Source organism: Hyphopichia burtonii (genome assembly GCF_001661395.1).
Source record: "Hyphopichia burtonii NRRL Y-1933 unplaced genomic scaffold HYPBUscaffold_2, whole genome shotgun sequence".
Taxonomy (NCBI): domain Eukaryota; kingdom Fungi; phylum Ascomycota; class Pichiomycetes; order Serinales; family Debaryomycetaceae; genus Hyphopichia; species Hyphopichia burtonii.
Window position 1 is genome coordinate 1,666,211 of NW_017963729.1, and position 16,665 is coordinate 1,682,875.

General features: G+C 35.3%; 6 protein-coding genes across 6 annotated transcripts; 2 read left to right on the forward strand and 4 right to left on the reverse strand.

Annotated features, from left to right (window-relative positions):
- Positions 1–216, forward strand: UBI4 (ubiquitin; the record flags this gene model as incomplete). The annotated part of the gene is made up of 1 exon (XM_020218478.1): positions 1–216. A coding segment is annotated over one exon (216 nt), but the record flags the coding sequence as incomplete, so codon positions are not given.
- Positions 217–303: 87 nt separating this feature from the next.
- Positions 304–5,847, reverse strand: ECM29 (Ecm29p; the record flags this gene model as incomplete). Its single annotated transcript, XM_020223485.1, has 1 exon — positions 304–5,847. The coding sequence occupies one exon, from the start codon at positions 5,845–5,847 to the stop codon at positions 304–306; it is 5,544 nt and encodes a 1,847-aa protein (XP_020078157.1).
- A 285-nt stretch (positions 5,848–6,132) lies between these two features.
- On the reverse strand, positions 6,133–7,743 carry GCD2 (translation initiation factor eIF2B subunit delta; the record flags this gene model as incomplete). Its single annotated transcript, XM_020218333.1, has 2 exons — positions 6,133–6,744; positions 6,832–7,743. The coding sequence occupies 2 exons, from the start codon at positions 7,741–7,743 to the stop codon at positions 6,133–6,135; spliced, it is 1,524 nt and encodes a 507-aa protein (XP_020078158.1).
- Positions 7,744–7,975: 232 nt separating this feature from the next.
- Positions 7,976–12,268, reverse strand: HYPBUDRAFT_239057 (aminophospholipid-translocating P4-type ATPase). The gene has a single exon (XM_020223236.1). It carries the CDS (start codon positions 12,048–12,050, stop codon positions 8,103–8,105), a length of 3,948 nt encoding a protein of 1,315 aa, XP_020078159.1. The 5' UTR covers positions 12,051–12,268; the 3' UTR covers positions 7,976–8,102.
- A 495-nt stretch (positions 12,269–12,763) lies between these two features.
- PRO2 (glutamate-5-semialdehyde dehydrogenase) lies at positions 12,764–14,140 on the forward strand. Its single transcript, XM_020222963.1, has one exon. The coding sequence runs from the start codon at positions 12,816–12,818 to the stop codon at positions 14,130–14,132; it is 1,317 nt and encodes a 438-aa protein (XP_020078160.1). The 5' UTR covers positions 12,764–12,815; the 3' UTR covers positions 14,133–14,140.
- A 7-nt stretch (positions 14,141–14,147) lies between these two features.
- MET8 (bifunctional precorrin-2 dehydrogenase/sirohydrochlorin ferrochelatase) lies at positions 14,148–14,963 on the reverse strand (the record flags this gene model as incomplete). The annotated part of the gene is made up of 1 exon (XM_020218475.1): positions 14,148–14,963. The coding sequence occupies one exon, from the start codon at positions 14,961–14,963 to the stop codon at positions 14,148–14,150; it is 816 nt and encodes a 271-aa protein (XP_020078161.1).
- Positions 14,964–16,665: the final 1,702 nt, after the last annotated feature.

Below are 16,665 nucleotides of genomic sequence, written 5' to 3' on the forward strand. Positions count from 1 at the left end.
ACCTTGACTGGTAAAACCATCACCTTGGAAGTTGAATCTTCCGACACTATTGACAATGTCAAATCCAAGATTCAAGACAAAGAAGGTATTCCACCAGATCAACAAAGATTGATTTTCGCTGGTAAGCAATTAGAAGACGGTAGAACCTTGTCTGACTACAACATTCAAAAAGAATCCACCTTGCACTTGGTCTTAAGATTGAGAGGTGGTTATTAAATGAATAGAGTTTTATATTCTAATTTCTCTAATTTGTATAGCTAATATATTTACAGTTATATCTCTATAATAATTATATTGTAAGATTTATTCTAAGACTTTGTCAATTTCGTTTTGAACAACCGCTGATGATTCAACATTCTTGAAAATTTTCATTTGAGTGATCACTTTATTTGCATCCTGAATTGCATTGACTTCTTCATACAAAGTCACTAATCGCTTAGCATTTCTGACAGTTTCTATTCTAACCCTTTCAATATTATTCAAATTAAGACAGTTCTTATAAATTTCTTGCCATGTATTCATCAATAAATCAAGTTCTTTATCAGTATAATGTTTCTTTCCATTAGTCTCAATTAAAATCTTGAGGCATTCATTTACTTCAATCTTTGATCTCCATGTATTTTCAATTATATCAGTTTGAAACAATTTGATAATGGAATTTAATGCTAATGCTTGTAAGTCTCCATTGAAGTTTGTTGAGGAAATTGTAGTGAAGAGATTTTTAATGAATGATAATCTTTCTTCTTCAACCTTAAGGTTATACTTATTCAGTTTTTGCTTCTTATTTCTTGAATCTCTAATATCTTCCATTGCATCATCAAAATCATCATCTTCCTCGTCATAATATTCATCCGTCAATATTGTTTCATCCATTAACCCAATATATGTCTCCATCAAATCTTCGTCATAAAATTTATTAAGATAGTTACCCATCAACTTAATAGAGTGTTTTTGATAAGATCTATTACGTCTCTTCGCTTCGGTCAAGATAATTTTATTCACTTGTTCATGGACATCCGAATCTTCGACTAAAAACTGGGAAGATTTTATCGAAAAGGATACCAAAGCTTCTAAAACAAGTTCTTTCCCAATCCATGATTTACCCTTACAGGCTTCAATTAGAATTTTAAATAAAGGAGTTGCAATTTTAGCAGACTTCACTTCGTCTACTGCATTGGACATATCAGCAATTGATTTCGCAAGTATTTGTCTTATGTGGTATTTATTAGATACCAAATAAGTTTCAGCATATTGACAAATTTCAGTCAAGTAAAGTTTGACTCCATTATTACCACTGGTATTCTCTATCCACTCTCTTTCAAAGATTTTGGAAACTTCTTTCACTGTATCATGTTGACCGATATATGCTAATGGTAGGAAAGCCGAAGCAACCATATCAAATTTATCCGCAGAACAATATTTGCTGACACCTTCGCTTGCAATGGCTGCCAATTTTCTACTTCTTTCATCTTCGGAATCAAAATATAAATTACTGATTTTTGAACTATAATTTGCAATCGCATCAATACTAGCAATTCGACTAATATAACCGGCTGCAGTAGCATATGATGACGCAATTGCATCATTTCTATCAGTGATTTGATTTGTTGCAACTTTAAATAAAGAATCACCATACGCTTTAGAAATCCCGTAGTGTTTGGTAGTTAAAGTTACGAGTATTCGACTACCGCAAACTTTTGAGGGTAAACCGACAGATTTTCTAATTGAAGACTGCAAAATATGCACGATTTCATCCATCATTGATTCATCAATGATATCTAATAACTTTTCAATTGCATCCATTATTGGAGAATTGCCCAAGCTTTGTAGTCTTTTTGAGTCAATGTCGTTGTTGTCCAAGTTATACTTTTCAGCATTTAACACCAAGTAGTTCACAACTTCAGGCTCCAATGTTGACATTAACCCAATAAAATTATCTAATAGTTTTGAAACAAAAGGTTTAATTGCTGCTCCTCCTATTTTACAAAGTTTTAAAATAGTCTTTAAGGCAAAGTTCCTGATTTCTTCTGCATCGCTTAATAATCCTTTGTTTCCTAGTAAGAAAGGAATCAAGTTGGATAACACTTCAGTAGCTTGACTAACACTGACACCACCACTCTCGACATCAGCTGTTCTGGTCAAAATTGTTGAAAGGGATCTAGTCAATTTTGTTGCTTCTTTACGAACACTCTCCTTGATATCATCCATAACTCTAAAACTCATATTCCAAATATCCTCCAATTTACCTTCGTATTTTTCCAAGGAAACAACTTGTATCAAGTCATTCAAAGCTGTCGAACTTGCTTGTCTGACTCTCCATTCTTTGTTGCCCATACTTTTGAGTAGTTCTCTTAAGATAGAATCAAAGTTTTCATTTATGGTTTTGGAACTATCCTTTATAAGAGAGTTCCAAATATCCTCCATTGATTTCGACACGGACGTACTGGGATCAAATTTATACCTATAGAGCTTTGGGATTAAACGGTCACTAAGATTTTGGTTATTTGAAAGCATCTCATCAAGGCTTGATTTGGATAAAATAGAGCCCAATCCGAATGCCATACCTTTTCTAGATGACCAAAGGGCCGAGGACTTTGCTAGAGACATAAATTTATAAACCAAACTAGGATCACCTACATCGGAGGCTAAATTCAATACATCCTTATAAGTAGACACTGATCCATCATTTGTTTTCAAAACATCTTTATCAAAAAGCTCGGTATCTTCCTCAACAGATCCAGCTGCTAAAGCAGATGAAGCATTATTATCAGTAAAAGATTTTAGCAAACCTTTGACTAAGGTTTCTTTCAAGTCAATATCTCCCATTTCATAAACTAAACTTAATCCACGAGAGGCAGATTCCTGAATTAACTCGTCTCTATCGGCTAAAAATTTCATGAAAGCAATATGTATTTCTCTTGCTTTATTCTGAATTACTTGCAAATGTCCCAAGTACTGCACAAATGATAATAACCAGATACAGCCGGCTCTTCGTAACAGGGGCTTCGTATTGTTACAAGCAGCTAAAATAGACTCCAACACTGGGGCTACTCTGCACAGATCATGATTCAAATACGAAGAGTCCTCACCTTGAATATCGATTAGCCTCTGTAAGGCCTTAGACTCCCAGCCACCAGCACATATAGAGAGAGCTTCTCCACTTGTGAAGATGTACTCAATTTGTTTTGAAGTGTGAGTATCATATATCTGTTGTTCGAAACCAGTTAACTTTGCGGGCTCTTCCAATGAATTCGTCACTTTAGCCAAACGTAACTCACTGAATACAACAACGCTTTGTTCTTCACATCTCTTGACTTTAGGCTTAACGAAATCAACTAATTTCTCGATATCAGAGTCAATGTCAGGATATAAGGCAATAGATGGACCCAAAACACCATAGATCGAAAGCTGTGAAATACACTCCAATAATGTGCTATGGAGAGAGTTGTTGTTAAAGTGTGAAACTAAAATGTTGATATAAGTATGCGCTTGATCTGCCGTTAATAAATTTGAACGATTTCTGTAAGCAAGACGAGACATCAAATAAGCTGTTGCTAACAACTTAGCCTTTAACAAATAACTTGGGGAGCTAGTGGCATCAAGCTTACTTAATAACATCTGCACCGACTCATGATTATTCAGAGGGTGACTACCGATGATTCCTATGGCATTACAAATTTGGCTCGTTGAAACATCATTCAAGAATTTACCATCCAAAAGCTCTAGCAACCTTGGTAAGATATGCGAAAGTTTCCCAACAGTCTCATGAGGTGATAATGCTATCATTTTCAAGAATATTTCACCAAAAGCTATATCGGAAGTGACTTTCGCAGCATCGGTATATTGAGAGACAAAACAATCAAAAATAATGGACAAATACAAATTGAAAGAATTCGTCTCATTCGAGTCTGTCATGTCTTCCGCAGATGCTTCAGCTATCTTTAAAACTAACAAATCTTGAACAGTCTTGTCAACTTCAACAGCTTTTTCTAGCCTTACTTGCCATTCTTCGTCCGCAACTATTACAGTTGATTTCTTCTTTACAGCTTGCATTACTAATGTCTGCATGATAAATCTTATTGCCTGACCAGAACTCTTGAAAATTGTAGCACCCTCTAGAGATTTACTTTCCTGGATTTCATTATCTATAGCATGAACAATTGAACTAAAAGAAGGAAAATCTATTTCTGCGTTCGAACCTAATAGTTCTGGAGTAGATTTGAATTCCAAGGTGTTTGTTGCTTGTAGTATTTTGAACCAATGTGGATGCAAACCCTTAACAGCTTCTTCGATAATATCAGCACGATTCACTTTTGACGTTCCCAAAATACACAAAAGTCTAGATTCTGCATCATTAAAAGGATACGTACAGTTCACATATTTGATAGCAACAAATCTGCAGGAATGAATATTTCCCAGATCATCATTTTTATCAATTCTCAAGTATCTTTTAAGTATTCCTTTCAATTTACTTTTCGAATCAGTGGAAAGGCTGGGCAAATGCACCGTGAGACCCGATAATGCTTCTTGAATTGTAGCACGAAGCTCGGGAAATTCACCTTCTAAAGACTCAAATAAAAACACAATGTAAGACAAATCATCAACAAAGAGATCAGGATTCAGCCTAAGAATATTCCCCAATGCTTCATATTGGAGAGTTCTTTGGTGAATAGCTGAATTATAATTTTTGATAACAGAAGTGTCCATTCGCGGCCAACCTTCGTTATTAATGTTCTCCTTGAGCTCTTTCGCCATTCGAACGTTGAAGTCGTTGACAAGCTTTAAGGCCGAATGATTTTTATCAGTTTTACTGATCTGTTTAATAAACTGAACCGTAGTTTGCTTTAATCTATGGTAATCTGATGAAAGACCCAAGCTGCAAATTTGGGAAATTTCAGAATGTTTGGTTACCTCATTACTATTAATAAGAAGTGACAATATTCTTTCTTGCAAAACTGGCTTAACTGGAGGTGTGAGCTTGTCTGAAGATCCAGTGAACAACGCAATAGCAGTAGAGACAAACTCAGGGTCTTCAACATTGACCTTGAGTTTCCGGAACAAGATTTCTGAAGAGTCATTGATTGCAGAAGAGTCATCAACAGAAGCGATCATTAATGGAATAGACAAGCTTGAATCATCAAATCCACTTTTCAAAAGTTCTAGGAAACGCTTTTTGACAACAAAAATCTCATCTTGCGACTTATAGGCAACACCAGCATCTCTGGTGAAGAATGAATTGTCATCTACACTCAAACCGGGTGATTGAATAGGGTTTGGAGTGGTGTTTGGTCTGAGGAGTAAAAATTTCAGTATTTTAGAAGTAAGAAACTTCTCATCATCTGGGTTTTTATCTAAACAAAGTTTAGTCTTCATATTTGCATACTCGGGGGAGTGCTTGTCTGGTGACTTCCAAGATGCTAAGAGCTTACTTAAGATGTAGAATAGCCTGGCAGCTGTACTTTTAGGATAACTTGCAATTCCTTCTACGACCTTTGGTACAAGTGCAGTCATTTCTTCATCGGTCAAACGATCGATCCCTCTAGAGATGAATAACAAAGAGTATAGTCTAACATTGGATGGATCAGCATCTTTTGGTGTCTTTGGTTCTCTTACCTGATCTAGTAAGGCATTAATAGGTAGTTTGATAGTTCTGGCAGCAGAAATTCGGGGGATCACATCTTGTATAATTTTGAAAACTGCTTTTCTGACATCGGCATATGGACTACTCAATTTCAATAGTAATGGTGTCAAATATGTGTTAAGTGCTTGCTCGAACTGCTTATCATTTTCAGCTAATGCAATACGAAGCTCAACCTTGTTGATCAAGGATAACTCCGCCTCCGACATTCTGTAGATCGATTAAGTCCCTTCAGTGATCTATGAAAAGAGAGGGCCTTGCTTCTATATATAATGCAATTGATGGCTAATACTTGAAATCAATTGTTGTAGAATAAATCAATTATCGATGGCAAATACTGCTAACATAAATTTTCTCTCGATGAAAAACAACGAAAAAATGTTAAGATAGTCCGAGAAATCTTTTACAGCTTTTAATCAGCTTACCAAATACAAATGCCTGATCTCATACCTACGTTGACAGTAAATTAAATTAAAAGTCTATATATTCATTATTTATGTATTCTTGTATTCTCTCAATATAACAGGAACGGAAGAAGGAGGTAAAGCTCCTAATTCAGTGACAACCTTTTTGATATATTGTGGAGGAGTTAAATCATACATGATATTCAATAAGCTGATATTCTCCTTGCTCTTCCAGTCTTTTAAAGGAGCATTTTCATCCTCTTTTTCTGGTTCTTCATCCTTTTTGTTATTCTGCTTTTTCTTGGGTTGGTTTTTTGTAGGTTCTTCTGATTTCTTTTCATCTTCACATTGCTTGATAAATTGTTCCAATGCAAAAGACTTCTTTTGTGGTGGCTTCTTGGAATGGATTTGTTCAACCAAATCTTCTGGGTCTGCCAATTCATTAGTAGTAACCGAATCTAATTGGACTTTATCTGAAAACTTGACTGATTCACAGCAAGTCAATACAGGAATATTTCTAGTATGACACATCATTGCAATCAAACCAGTCCCGACTCTTGAATAAAGATGACCATTAGATAACATAGCATGGGCCCCCAAGAATACACAATCAGTGTCTGCTAATATAGTACTTGACAATGAATTGAGGAGAACATAGTTCACTTTAAGGTAGTCTTGAGTGATTGGAGTAGCCTTGATATTCTTTGAAATAGAGCCAGTTGTCGAGCCAGAGTCAGATTCGGATTCAGATTCTAAATCTGATTTAGCCACATTTGGTTGAGTATGCACGGTGTTCACAAGACTGTTTAATAATTTCTTACCTTCAAACAATGGTCTTGAATCAACAATAATCAAATTGAAAGACTTACCTTGTTCAAGGACACAATATTTGAACAACTCTTCCAAGACGTCCGAATGACCGTATGTCAAAATAGTTGAACCTTCCAATATATGCTGAGAAGCATTCTCAATTATGACCCTATCAGACAAATCAATCTTTTCCTTGATAAAGTCGTCAATCTTCTCTACTAATATATCCTTTGCTTTCAGCTCTTTGGTATCAATGGATATATGAGAAATTTCTTGTTTTAACCATCTGATAGCATTACCCATTGATATCGATAATGGTCTAGCACTTTTCAAATATTCTATTTGGTGAGACAAATGGCCAGTTAAGTGTCTCGTCAAAGTGGTGTTCTCGGGAGTTTTGTAATCTCTAATGACTACCTTGAAAGCTTCGAGCATATTTCTTAATCTCGCGATAGATCCAACAACTTTATAGGTTGAGTATTTTAATGTAAGAGATAATATGGCCGGGTGAACTATATGGGAAATGGATGGTGATGCAGCATTTCTTTGTTCCCTAGTTTCCAAATGACTAAATAAAGATGGAATTTTCTTAACATTATCGTCTTTAATTAAGGTTTGATGGAGTTGTTTTTTAAGATTGGTATTGGTTGCAAGCTGTTGTTTCTTTTTTTCCATTTTTTGCTCTGCTAATTGGACTTGTTGCTCTGGAGTTATACCATTGGCAGCTTTTTGAGCAGCCCTTTTAGCAGCTTTCTCTTGTTTCTTTAATTCTTTCAATTCTTTGTTAGAGAGCTTACCAGATGGTGAGTCTGCAGGAGCAGAATCAACGTTAGCAGCTACTGCAACTGCTTTTTCTGGTGCTTTTATTGGAGCAACAGGTGCATCAGACATGATAGACCAACCTTTTTATTTAAGCTATGAATCAAAGACCTTTTCAGTGAATCTCTAACCTGATTACTATATTAAAAAAAAAAAAAAATATGTTTAAAAGCGAGATGAATCGAAAAAAAAAATGTCGTGCAAATGGACAAATGAATGTTACTGAAGAAAATTAACAGTTGCGGCTAATGAAGTACATGAAAAATGATTCAATATATAGAAAATGCTTATACTAAAAGTTATTAAAAAGATACATTATGAATGATGAACGGGCAAGATAAAAGTGAAAAGATAAAAAGAATAATCATAAAAGATAAATAAGAAATATTTAAAAGTGGTGATAAAAAAGAAAAATGCTAATTAAGGAAGGATTAATTTCCTTCTGATAACTCACCGAAGACACCTCTCTTTTTGGTGGTATCATACAATCTGACAATCTTCTCTTGATCTTGATTGTCGACTTGAGAAAAGGCAAACCCCCTTTGTTTTTTAATTCTTTGGACTTGTCTGACTTTTCTGATAGCTTTTTGAAATTGTTCCATTCTTGGTCTATAATCTTGAATGTTGTATTTTTGAATTTCTTGAACGTAATGGTAGCTTTCGGGATTGTAACTTCTCTTGAAAAATTTCCATGCTAAATCTCTGGTTAGACACAATACCGATACACCGAATACCATTGCCCAAAATGTAAGGCTAGGATAAGTCACATTCAAAACTCCAAGATATTCTTCAGAGACGTTAATCATTGGTGCAATAGTTGCATAGGCAGGAAACCAAAGTAGCCATAAAATGAAAGACCCAGGGATAGCAAGTAAAGTGAACTTGGTCCACATAGTTACCACTAATGAAGCCTTACCCAAAGCAGTCAAGCAACAGGTTGTATATACAGCAGTTCCCCATGCCCAATGGTTTGTGACAAGACCAGAAGCTAATTGGTCACTGTGTTGGTATATAAAATACGAACATAAGAAAATCACAGCCGAGTGGAAAAACCCATTAATAATCCAACTCCAGAATATAGGTACATTGAAAAATTTCTTTTGTTGACCCAATTGATACAATTGTGGATAACGATCTAATAATCTGGCACTGACAAATTGATCGAACACCCCCATAACGAATGGTGGGAAAACGGTAAACAAAACATTGTACAAGGTTAATGTCCACGATTCAATAATAGATTGACCTGAAAAGCAATTAGCAAAGACGAACCAGAACTGAGTCATATACAAGATAATGTTCTTGTAGAATGAATACAAAATAGCATTGGAAATACGTTGATAAGACCAGGAACCATGAACGAGAAGCAATTTTTTTAAATACTTGAATTGACCAATTGAGATATCTGCACTTCTTGCTGCTTGCATACCTTCCATACCACTAATACCAACACCGACATGCGCAGCTTGAATCATAGAGACATCATTAGCACCATCACCAATGGCCAACAACAATGATTGCTTCTTCTTACGTTTAACCATCTTAACAACCAATGCCTTTTGTAAAGGAGACACACGGCAACAAATGACAGCCTTACAGCGACTACCTAATGTAATGAACAAATCTTCTAACTCGGGTTCCAAAGCATAACCTAATGAGTGACCATCGATAATTAAAGCAAGTGAAGCATCCAAAGAACCATCCTCAACGTCGTACTGGTGTTCTTGAATAGCTGATAGCTTCTCTTGTAAGTTAAGTTTGGTATCCATTTTGGTTTCCTCGTTAATGATTAACAAATTCATATCTTCACTCAACAACTTACATGACATACCAATATTAATGGCAGTTTCTTGTCTATCACCAGTTAAAACCCAAACCTTAATACCAGCATCTTGTAAAGTATGAATAGTCTCTGGAACACCATCTTGTAACTTATCTTCAATAGCAGTAGCTCCCAATAAAAATAAATCAGTCTCTATCATTTCTGCCACCGCATCTAATTGTTCGCTTCTATCATTTAAGGCAGTGGATGCTTCATAGTACTTACTAGCCCAAGCTTGATATTCCTCTTCACCCACTATTCTAGATGCTATACACAAGGTTCTCAAACCTTCGGCAGCAAAATCTTCCAAATGACGTAAAGTTGAATCAACGAATGGCTGTGCTTCTTGTTGGCTTAATCTCTCTAAAATCACAGTATCTGCACCTTTACAAAAAAGTCTGATAACACCGTCGGGACATCTAAAGATAGCAGACATTCTCTTTCTAGTGGAATTAAATTCACATATATTCAATAATTCATATTCCGAGTCGCTGTTGGTCAAGCGATTATTGATTGTCACCCCTTTTGGCTTACGGATAGTGAATTTATAACCTAAATCTGCAGCACCTTGAACCAAAGCACCTTCATCAGGGGAAGCCGCCTGGTACTTAATACTCCCAGTCGTATCATTTACTTCAGGGATAACAGTATGGCATGTACTCAAAAGAGTCAAAAATTCATTGATTATAGCCGATTGTTGAGATGAAGTATCAGCCAAATGTTGGTATAAATCATCGTAGCTATAATAACCAACTTCAATATTATCGATTAATTGGGCATTACCATCCTCGGGAATTTCTTCAATATAACACTTACCCCCAATGGAACAACTTTTAAACTCCATAATGTTTCTAGTCAAAGTACCAGTTTTATCTGAAAAAATAAAATCAATTTGACCTAATTCCTCAACTAAAGAGGAAGTTCTAACACCGGTTGGAGTATCTGTTTCTTCATAGTACATATCTAAATCACTACCAATCATATAAGCTTGATAGTATTTAATAATTTCAACAGTAACGAATAAAGAAATAGGAACCAAATTGGAAAACAAAATCCAGTAAGTTAAAATATCTTGAAAGAAAAGTTTAGCTTTACTTGTACCACTCAACATCAAATAACCCAAGGATTTGGAATCAACCTGCAACTTAGCAACATTACCAATTGAACCCACAATTGCTAAAGTAATTAAAATTGAGAAAAGGGCAATAATTTGTAAATTGATAATTCTTTCAACATCAGTTCTTTTGATAGGAGTTGCAGTTGCATTACGCATTAATTTTGTTTCATGGCCAGTGAAAATTACGATACCATGGATCCACTGAGTATTTCTTAAAGTAGCACCTCTCAAAAGTAACTGTTCAGGAGATAAAGGAATTTGACCAACTGATCCAAATCCTTTCAAATTACCTTCATAAGTGTAAAGAGACGAATTCGGCTGTTCAGATAATATTTCGGTAGAACTTAAGTCAGATACTAAATCTCTTGGGTTGACTAAATAAGAAGTTTCAGGTTTTGATTGCTTAATTTTAAGATTAGTTTCACCATCAAGATTTGCAGTTTCGATATAACAAAGACCTTCAGGTTCCGAAGAACTGAGTAACAATAAATCGGCAGGAAAAGGTTCTTCGTTGGTCACTTTAACTATATCACCAACTTTAACATGAGTCCATTTTTTAGTTTGGAAATCACCAGAAGTAGGATTTAACACTAAAACTTTAGTATTATTCAAATCTTTATCTGCATTAGCTCTTTTAATATCTTCCATTATTTCTTTAATTGCCGAAACAAGTAAAACAACAATCAAAGTACCAATAGTGGTATATCTATTAGTTGGAGAAACATTAGGAACTTGTTGGATAACAGATGTGAAAAGGAAAAACAAATTAGCATATTTACTAAATTGTTCGAATAAAAACTTAGGTAGGAAAGTAGCAATGTTATATTTTGTTGTAGAGATATAGTTACCAAAATAACCAAATGAATCATTGGCGCTAGTATTAATCACATAGATTTGACGAGGACCTTTATTGGATTTAGATGATTTGCTGCTAGGTTTACCACCAAAGATACCCGTTTTCATACGATTATAAATATTACGAATGTCAAAATCGGTTGATTCACTCTTAGCATTATTATAAGCTTTATCATCATCAAATGGGTCACTCATTCCCATATAATTAGCACCACCATCCCCAACTGGAGAACGTAAGTTATTGAAAAATCCTGACTTTTGTTTCACTGTTGGATCGTTAGATGTACTTAGTAAAGGAACTTGACGATTACTACTACTGCCATCACGATGATGGGAAGAAGCTTGGGTATCGTATTCATCATCGGATATGATAAAATGTTCATCAAAAGGATTATTTTGTTGATGGAAATTATCGTTATTATGTGAATGGGTTGTATATTGATGCTGGGAGGATAAATTGTTATAAGGACTTGATTGGGTATCATGATGTGCTTGACTATTCCCATCATCTAAATCGATAAGAGGATTGTCGAAAGGATTACCCAGTGACGCCGAGCCACCCTGACGGTTATTATAGTATGACATCTCCTGATGACTCTCCTTATGATTAATTGACTTACTGAAAGCAGAAAAAGTCAATTAACAGAAGCACAGACGAGGAACTGAAAAAAAAAAAAATTCAATAAAGAATTATCTAAAGAGATCTTGAAGAACGAAGGAACAAAAAACTCAACAACGGAATAGTACTTTAGAAACAAAAAGACAAAGGCTGTGGAACTTTGGCCAGTTATAATAATAACCTCAAAGAAGTATTTCTGTAGTGATAAAAGCTCTAAAATATCGATTAAACTCGAGATATGAGGATTAAAAACAGAAAAAAAAAATTAAAAGGTAAACAAAAAACCAAATGTCAGTTTCTGCAAATAGTCTGAAAGAACTAGTCAATTCTCAGGAGAGACTATTGCAAGTGTCTGGGATGTTCAACGGATTTTTCCACGGTATAAAAGTGAATAATTGAGTTTCAGTCAATTTGCAAAAGATCAACCTTTGATGATTCGTGTTTGAAAAAAGGAAAACGAGTCTTACACAGCATTCTGATCCAATTTTGTATCGATACATAGTTAAAAATAAAATCCGTACCGCGCCTCTTTTTAATCCGGTCATCTAGGGACGTGCGCCGGTGACCAAATTCTGCGTGGGTATAAACATCCTTACACCAGGTGTTTCGGTAAAGTTGGAGATTTTTACCGAATGACTCAGGACTGAAATTTTCGGTGTAGATTCTGGGGATATAAAGACTTTAGTAGAAAGGTTTGAAAGGTTGATAAGGAAGGTTAGCAAGAATTCAACATGACCGCCGAAGGTATTGCCAAAGATGCCAGTAGTGCATTTTCAGTTCTTAAGACCTTATCGGATTCACAAAGATCTGGGGCTCTTAATAAGATCTATGATTCATTGAAGAAGAATAAAGAACAAATTTTGGAGAGAAATCAAATTGATATGGATAACGCCAAATCGAATAACTTGAGTACTTCTTTAATCAAGCGTCTCGATTTATCGAATCCTGGGAAATTTGATACCATGTTACAAGGGATTCTTGATGTTGCCAAATTAGAAGATCCAGTTGGTAAAGTTAGCTTACAACGTAAATTAGATGAAGGTTTAAATTTATACCGGGTATCTTCGCCTATTGGAGTTTTATTGATTATATTTGAATCCCGTCCCGAAGTGATTGCCAATATTACTGCGTTGGCAATTAAATCCGGTAATTGTGCCATACTAAAAGGAGGTAAAGAATCGTATGAGACTTTTAAGATAATGAGTGATATTGTTAACCGAACTTTACAAGATGAAACTGAAGTACCCAGCAGTGCAATTCAATTAATTCAAACTCGTGAGGATGTTAATGATTTGTTATCTCAGGATAAATATATTGATTTGGTTATCCCAAGAGGATCAAATGAACTAGTACGTAATATTAAGTCTAATACTAAAATTCCGGTATTAGGACATGCTGATGGTATTTGTTCAATTTATGTTGACGAAGAAGCTGATTTAACTAAAGCTAGTAGAATTATAGTTGACTCCAAAACTAATTATCCAGCAGGATGTAATGCGGTTGAACAACTTTTAATTCATCATTCGATTAATCAAGAATCGATCGTTAAAATCATTAAATCACTTATTGAAGCCAAGGTTAATGTACACGTTGAACCACAAGTTAAACAAATGATTGAAAACGAACCGGAAATTGATCTTCAATACGTTTTCGACACAATTGATGATTCATTCGATAAAGAGTATTTATCATTTGATATTTCGGTTAAATTTGTTGAATCGGTAGAAGATGCAATTAAACACATTAATATTCATTCTTCTAAACACACTGAAAGTATTATAACCGAAAACAAAGACACTGCCAATAAATTTTTAAAAGCCATTGATTCAGCAGGAGTTTATTGGAATTGTTCCACTCGTTTTGCCGATGGGTTCAGATACGGGTTTGGGACCGAAGTTGGTATCAGTACTAATAAAATCCATGCTCGAGGACCCGTTGGACTCGAAGGATTAATGACATATCAATATCAACTTAAAGGTGACGGCCATATTGTGGGCGACTACGTAGGGGGAGGCGGTAAGAAATTATTTGTTCATGAAGATATATAGATTTATATAACAATGCTAATTAGAAATAATTTTTTCAAATTCTTGATAATCTTTAGGAGGAAATTCAGGAAAGTAAGATATAATTTTCCTACAATTTTCATCAGTTAAATTGAAATGACTCCATTCTTTTAAAGAGAAATAATCAGTCAACTGTTTAATCCAATTCATTCTAGTATCAATACTAATCAAATCATCATCAATCACGATATTTGACCGCAAACAAGATCGAATTAACCCCAAGTTCTCCACCGCCTTATTCAAATCAATTCCTTCAAACTGTCTTGCAATATTGTCTTTTATCAATTTTGACAATCTCGGTGATTTCCCATTAGTGCTAATCATAATCTGTAAATTGTCCTGATTAAACATACTCCCAAAATAAAAATCACATAATGGAGGTTTATCAGCAATATTGACCGGTAACCGCAAAAATTTACACTGGTAATAGATTCTCTCTGACAATTCATAATCATCAATGCAACAACAAACGTTTGCGAAAACTTCGTGTTCAACAACTTGTCTTATTTCTTCATAATGGCTCGGATTTATCAATTTCTCGATTCCATCTAATTCAATAGACGTTTTCTCATACATTTTCAAATCCCTCGATTCGTAATTTCTCTTCACCAAATTGTATATCACCCCTTCTTCGTGGAGCTTGACAATATCCTCGTGGATATGGCCTCCGCCAGTTATCACCGTGATCTTTGCATTGGCCCTGATCAAATGGTTGATTCTGCTAAGCGCAACGTCACCCGATCCAATCACCAAACAGTGTTTCCCCTTAACTTGCCATGCTAGCAAAAGCGATCCACTCACTTCCTTCGACATGCTTCCGACTGTGTTTTTTTTTTTTGCAACTTATCCCAATATGAATATTGTTTCACCGTTGACTGGTGTTTTTCGCCCACTGCTGGACCGGACCCCCGTGAAGAGCAACCGCGGTTTTGGACCAATCGAACTACTGGAGTCGCGACAGCAATCAAAACCCTCTACGGGTCTGGCAATTGTCTTCTTTTGTCTTCTTCTACCAGTTAGGTAACTGTTTGGTAATTAAGCAAACTTACACTGCAGTCCCTTTTGCCCCTACAGTAACCCCCAGTTGTGTAGCCCGTAAATAAAAGTGAAACCTCTTCAGCTGATCATGACCATTAGTCACATGTGTGTGTTTGCTAAAAACCTTTAGCGAGCTAAATTGCATGATGGGAACCAAACTCGCCTCGACACCCCCAATCCTTGATCTGCCTGGACAATTGGATGGTAGGCCATCCATACGATCCGTAGATTTACACTTGAATGTAGACCACAGTGATCAATAGAGAAGTATACAGAGTAAGTACCGATTAAAGGAGATAAAGTAATTGAAGTAATTAAACTAATTAGTAGATATTGCAAGTAGTGGAGTTGTCTCGAAATTTTAGTGAAAATGCGGAACGTCCAAAACTAAGTGGTTCCGATTCTTTTCGATAGGAAAGAAAAAATTTTCTAATGAAGGTGTGGAAGGAATATTAAATTGTATGTCTTTCTACATGTTCATATAACCCAATTCTGGTATTCTCCAATCATTCATAGGATTCATAGCTTAATTAATCATCACCGAACGGATTTCATTACTTGCCAACTTCCCGGACGTGAAATTAGACCGCCATTGAAAAGCGTTGTCGCTAATCTGATTCCTATTTCGAGTCGAAAATTTTTTATTAACTTATTAAGTATACTAATTTTTATTTAAGTATACTCCAATAAAGGCTTTGATCTGGGTAGATATATATCCTGATATTTCCGAAGTCCTTGCTCTCCAGTATAAACTACCTGATTCCGTTCCCCAGACACGTCTCTAAGCGTACTTACGGAAACGAAAAAGAAGAACAAAACCATTGGTACACAGAGTTACAGAATCAGTGCTCGAGGTTATATCAAATCGGTACTCAAGACCTTGTTTGTGGGTGTTTATTTTGCTTAATTTCGAGTGTTTCTTTGCTTGTCTTTAGGTTAGCTCTTTTGTTAGTGTTTATTTGATTTTTTGTTAAAGTCCAAAGGAAAAAAAAAAAAAAAAAAAAAACTTTTTTTTGGTTTTGCTTACTATGCCTGCTTTCAATAGAACAGAAAGACGTAAATCAATGGCTGAAAGAAGACCAAGTGTTTCTTACACCCCATCGGTGATTCCTCATTTGGCAGGGTTGGAAAAACCTCAAGATCATAGTTTAAAATTAGATCAATGCGATATTGTCATCTTGGGTACTGGATTGGTGGAATCGATCTTGGCTGCTGCTTTATCATGGCAAGGGGTTGAAGTATTACACGTTGATAATAAAAACTATTATGGTGACTCCACTTCGACTTTAACCATTGAACAATTGAAAAAATGGTGTTTAGAAGTAAACGAAGGGAAAATCAAACATTTCAAAGACGCTCAAATTTATATACCTGGTGGTAGAAGTAATACTTTTAAATCAAAAGATTATGGTATTGATTTAAATCCAAGAATAATGTTTTCAAAATCGGATTTACTCTCATTATTAATTAAATCAAG